Below are 6044 nucleotides of genomic sequence, written 5' to 3'. Positions count from 1 at the left end.
TTTCGACCCCTGCCTTTCTTTTGCATCTTGATTTGGCACCCTGTCTTGTGATCTCTTGGCTTGTGACTTGGACTGAATAAAGACTATGTTTTTGGATGCTCCTTGGTCTGCGTTTGGGTCTTCCGAACCATACGTAACAAAATGTATATCTCTTCCCCCCCCCCCCCCCCATGGTGCTTTCTATGCTCTCTACGCTCCCTCTGTATAAACAACTGCACCAAAAAAATAAGCAGAAGGGCGGTGAACTCCCTGTCAAAAAAAAATCAAAATGAAAGGAAACACATTTCCTGTAGCCTGGTATGCATTACTCCAGTGAGGGCTTTTGTCTGGAGAAGGAAGTAACTCACATTCCACTGAAGAGAAAGCAGGAACACAACGGTATGTGTAGAATTGATTTTTAGATCCTTTTACTTTTCTAAAAATCGGGGATGCTGCTTTTAATTATTATGCCCATAAATTATGGAACAGCCTGCCAATTAATATCAGAACAGCTCAGAGGACATTTTTAAGCGGCAACTGAAAACCTACCTAGCCTTTATCTAGCAGCACAGCTTTTATTATTATCTCCCTATTTTTATAATGTTTTTATTGTTTTAATTATTTTCTTCTGTTTTTATTTTTATGTTTTTATTATTTTTATTTTGTATTACTTTGAGTTATATCTAGCAGCTTACTTTTTATTTCTTGCTCTTAACTTTGTGCTATGTCTAGCAGGTCTTTAGAACTTTCGGTGGTCTTTAAAGTCAAATTTTGGTTGGTTGTTGTGTGGAATTACAGTATATATTACCACAATCAGTGTCATCTCACTTGAGGGAGGCACAGGGGAAAGGCCCCAAAGTGTTTGTCTTGTTTATGTTATGATCCTCATTTCTGTCTGTTAGTTTATTCTGTGTTTTTGTCAATTTATTATTTTTAATTCATGTCTGGTTTTCTGTTTACATTCATTAGTCGTTGCACTTGTTTTCCCCCTGTGATGTCTGTGACTATTTTGTTCTGAGCCCGAGTGACTTCCCTGTCTTCATGATTCATTATTCGGGTGGTTTTTGAACTTTCTGGTTTCCCACGATTCCTTCTCAGTCTCGCTTTTTCTTACTTCCAGTTTTCTCTCCATTTCATGTTTGTAGATTTACTAATCCCAACTAACATAGAATTTGTACAGTACTAATTATATTAACAGACTAATATGTTCGTCTAACAAACTAACATTCACTAGTTTTGGGTATTTGTAATTTAATCACGTAACTAACAGACTAAATCTACCTCTACTTCAATACTGCTCTATAACTCCGCCTCCCTGTTCTATCCCTAAATTGCTTGCCTCAATTCAGCGACATGTTCGTACCTGCTCTCCCCTATCACTATGTTCCTTAATTCTGTGCAATTGTCTACTCCCTAGTCTGGAGCCGTTTGTGTTACCTGTGTGTCTTTGTGAATCCAGTCCACGTTTTTGTTTCCCCCTCATTATTGTATTATTACCCTTTCATGTTTCTCGCCTGATTATTTGTTAGACCGCCCTCACTCCCAGCCTGGGTTGTCTCATTCCCCTGTGTATTTATACCTGTCCTTCTCAGTTGCACTTGGCTAGTTCGTCTTATCCTGCTTTTCGAGTCCCGAGCCCTTATATTCCTTTACCCCAGTTTTAGCCTCCTTGTTCCCGAGCCCTTGCCCTAGTTTTTGTTTTCTGGATTCTCGTTTATGACCCCTGCCTGCTTCTCTGGACTCGTTTTGTGGATATCTGTACCTCTGCCTTGTTTGGATTGACCTCCTGGTTTTTTAACTCTGCCTGTTTTTGAATACGCTCTGTCTGCCCATTATCCTCCTGCTATTAAACCTGCCATTTTCTCACATCCCAGTGTCTGCTATTGGTTCCTCTGTTCAACCCATCGTGACAGCTTGTCAGGTTATGTGTTTTTCATTGTCTAGGTTTTGTCTAAGTTGTTTATTATCCTCTGTGCATCCCCATTCATTCATTTCACCTGTTTTCACTTGTTATAGTGCACACCTGATTGATTTCCTGTCTTTATTCCTCTATAAAAACCTGTCTGTTTTGTTAGTTCTCTGCCAGATTGTTATGTGTCAAGACTATACTCGCCAGTGTTTTCTGATTGATCACTGTTACAACCTGTTTTGTCTCCGACTTCTGCGTTTTGATTTTCACGTCTCTTTAATATTGAACCGTAGTTTATCGACCTGTTTTTGTATATCGGCTTTTGTTTTCGGATTCTTTTTTTGTCTGCATAGCCCGCCTGTTGTCGACCCTTCGCCTGTGACCACGGCTACATTTTGGATTATCCGTATTGTGCCTGTTTGCTGGAGAGTTGACCCATTGTCTGGACTATTAACCACAAACTGCCTTACCCCTGCAGATTCCGTTTGCAGGTACTTCTTTGCAGGCCTCTTTGACCCGCCTATTTTATAATGAAGACTTGTTATAAAATCCACGCCCTGTTCTCGTGAATGAAGATTTACTGTAGCAGTTAATTTATGCATTATTTCTCACAGGGCTCTAAATAGGTGGTTTTTGGTCATGAAATGAGACTTGTGATGTTGAACTCGTATCTAGCAGAAGTTTTTGTATCCATTCAACAGAAGCTGCCTATTTTGCAACTATTACAATGTGACTGAAACCTAATTCTTGACTCCTTTCATTTCAGCTGTGTACTTCGATGCAATTATGCCAGAGCCTGACATCACTGTGACAGTGGCTTCCCCTCAAGAATATGGTTCTGATTATTATTACAATTACTACTATGCTCTTTCTGATGACTCTCACCAGAGCTATGCACCGTGTGAGAAAACGCATGTGAAGGCATTCAGCAGGATCTTCCTGCCTGTTTTTTATGCCTTTGTGTGCGCTCTTGGCGTTGTGGGAAACACACTTCTGGTCTTTATTTTGGTCAAGTACATCAAATGTTCTAGTGCAGCATCTATATATCTTCTAAATATGGCTGCATCTGACATTCTATTTGCAGTGACGCTCCCATTTTGGGCAGCCTACGCCCGTTCGGAGTGGATGTTTGGTGACGTTGGGTGCAAGACAATCACATTGATTTACACAGTCAACTTGTACAGCAGCATCTATTTTATTACATGCATCAGCCTGGATAGATATCTCTATATTGTCTGGGCCTGGCCTACAAACAGCTTTAGAATATTGCCTAAGAGCTATGTGATGTGCATTGTAGTGTGGGCTGTCTCTTTTTTGGCTGCAGCTCCAGATCTGAACTTTGTGAAGCTGCAAGAGTTTAATGGGACGAAGACGTGCTCACATGATTTCGGAGGTGAGCACATGTCACTGTGGAGAATTTTCATCAAGTTCCAAATGAACATTATAGGATTTCTCATACCCTTCCTGGCAATGCTTTTCTTCTATCTGAGCATCTACTGCATTGCGCTTAAATTTAAGGTGGGAAAGAAGTCCAGGACTTTGAAGCTGGCAGTTGCCTTGGTTACGGTCTTCTTTGTGCTCTGGTTCCCGTACAATCTAGTCTTATTTTTACACTCCCTTCAAGACATCCATGTGTTTTCCGATTGCTCCACCAGCCAAAGGCTAGACTTTGCGATCAGCATCACAGAGAGCCTGGCCTTTATACACACCTGTCTGAATCCCATTCTTTATGGATTTGTAAACAAAAGATTCCGTAGGTGTCTCTTCAAGATCCTGGAAAAGGTCTGTAAGAGAGGAAGGGTATACTCACTGGAATGTACATCTTCCCAATCGAATGCCGGGATTGAACTGACAATGGTAGAAAATGTTCAATGAATCTGAACAAGGTGGGCCTCTGAACTACTCAGAAACTAAAAATTACTCCCTACGCCTGGCAGGAGTAAAAAAGCCACACATGAGATCCAGTTTTATTTCCAACAGACCAACTCCAATGCTGTAAGTGCATTCATTTGTATTTCCTTTGCAGTTGTTTGCCCATCTTAATGTTGCAAATATTGCATATAATCAATTTCTTTTTTTTAAAATTTACTCTTTGTTTTTGTTCAATATCTCCTTTCCAAGGGTGACCTGGCCAAAAATGGCACCCAAGGTTACACAACAAATGCATAACATATGCAATGCAGTTGAAATATTCTACATTGTATTTCATTACAAAAATGTAACACATCATTTGTGCAATATACACAAACATATACACAAAAAAGTGACCATTGCATTTTTATGATACCCATAGTAAATTGTTCAATAATAATGTACAAGCATGAATTTGTTTGTTCTAATTTGGCTTGTATTCTAGTTCATGGATTTAGAGGAGTTACATTTTTAAACATGCATAGCCTAGGGGTCAGTAAATGATTTTTATGTGATTATCCAATCAGCCAATTGTGTGGCAGCAGTGCAATGCATACAATCATATAGATACAGGTCAGGAAAGCTGACAGGAAGTTGACAGTAATGCAAATAACCACACATTACAACAGTGCACCTCTGAACATGCAACGCATCATAACTCTACGTGAATAGACTACAACAGTAGAAGTCTAATAAATACCTAATAGAGTGCTCACTGACTGTATATCAATTACTTGAAGTGCTGGATTATTATAGTGTTAAAATGTTATTGCTTTTACTGTTTGATAACTGAGAATATGGGAATATAAACTGGTCATTAGAATAAAAAATGTATTCCACATAATACATATGTTAGTTGCTCCTACCCAGTTCCTATAGTTATTAAACATTACTGCTCTCTAAAAATTATATGAGCTGCAAAGCCCATGGTAGAGTTGGCATTGATATTAAAAGTCATATGTAAGTTATGAGCACACCTAGACATAATTGGAACACACCCTTTGGTTCCTTTTCTTAAAGATGGAGACCACATACAGCCTCCCTGGCCAGATCTATGCCAAGGTGCTAGAAAGGAGGTTCTGGCTGAAAGTCAAACCTCATTTTCAGGAGGAACAATGTTGCATGGCCCCTGGCAACTTTTTACACTCTTGCCGATTTTAGCGGGCATTACAATTTGCTTATCCAGTCTAAATGTATTTTGTGGACTTGGAGACGGCGCTGCGGGAGTACGGGGTGCTGGGGTTGCCATTTGGTTTCTGTAAACTCTGACCGAGAGCTGTGTTTACATTCTCGGCATTAATACAAGCTTGTTCCATTTGGGTGAGGGACTCCTGTTCCTGGGATTCATGGACAGGACCCCAAGCTGCAGCAGAGGGCTGGAGTGTGTCTGGTTTAGGGACATAGGGGTGACATCTCTGTTGTTTGCAGTTGATGTTGTCCTTCTTGCCTCATCATACAGCAACCTTCTATGTGTACTGGAATGGTTTACAGCTAAGGATGATGTTGTTCGGATTTGGATCAGCACTTCCTGGTCTGGGCACGCGTTCCAGCCATGTCCACCTGGGAGGAGATAGAAGTAGTTGCCAGGGAGAGGGACGTTTGGGCTGCGCTGCTTGTCCTGTTGCCAACGTAACTCTGACCTGGATTATAAAATAAAGAAATTTTACATATATATTAAAGTCCACTTACATCAGCAGTTGTGGCCGATCCTGTGTGTTCAGGATGACAAGGCGAATAGTTTATTTTAGCAACAGCTCTGACAGATCATGCTGGCCGGCAAAAATTACTGCAGAGAAATTTGTTTTTGAGGAATGATACAATTATTAAGTTGCATTACTTGAGATGGACCAGCAGATGTCAGTGTTCGTTTACTTAAAGGGATACTGAACTGGCTACTTCATTTTAATGTTTTTTGTCATGGGAACACCAATTGTGTTTGTTAGCTGATTGCAATTACTGCATTGACCTTCAGCAAGCTCAAATGCTCTGCCCAGAAATGTTGGGAAGCCACCACTTTCACTCTGCAGTCCGCCAGCTGCGTTGTGCAGTTCATGTCTAGCTTATGTGTAGCTTGTGCATAGTTACAATTCTGGATTTAGATTTTAAGTAATATATACAAATAATATTAAAATATTTTGTGGTACTTCAGATGCCTTTTGTGGTTATATGAAGATATTAATCTTTTCTGAATCAGAACATGGGACATATGGAGTATGTTTTCACTGCAGTATGTTTAGTTCTGTCT

General features: G+C 40.1%; 1 protein-coding gene across 2 annotated transcripts; it reads left to right on the top strand.

The window, feature by feature from the left end:
- Positions 1 to 328: 328 nt before the first annotated feature.
- On the top strand, positions 329 to 6044 carry LOC133137466 (atypical chemokine receptor 2). 2 transcript variants are annotated; one of them, XM_061255765.1, is made up of 3 exons: positions 329 to 378; positions 2242 to 2379; positions 2655 to 6044. In XM_061255765.1, exon 3 carries the CDS (start codon positions 2675 to 2677, stop codon positions 3761 to 3763), a length of 1089 nt encoding a protein of 362 aa, XP_061111749.1. In that variant the 5' UTR covers positions 329 to 378; positions 2242 to 2379; positions 2655 to 2674; the 3' UTR covers positions 3764 to 6044. The 2 variants fall into 2 exon arrangements, with proteins under 2 accessions (XP_061111749.1, XP_061111750.1); XM_061255766.1 differs by lacking the exon at positions 329 to 378 and having other exon boundaries at positions 1535 to 2379.

The sequence above is a fragment of the Conger conger genome, chromosome 9 (assembly GCF_963514075.1).
Source record: "Conger conger chromosome 9, fConCon1.1, whole genome shotgun sequence".
NCBI lineage: Eukaryota > Metazoa > Chordata > Actinopteri > Anguilliformes > Congridae > Conger > Conger conger.
The sequence above is the reverse complement of the archived record's forward strand: the minus strand, read 5'-3'. Positions and strand labels throughout refer to the sequence as shown.

Excerpts from the sequence above, each read along its gene's own strand:
- LOC133137466 (XM_061255765.1), top strand. The coding sequence starts at position 2,675 with ATGCCAGAGCCTGACATCACTGTGACAGTGGCTTCCCCTCAAGAATAT.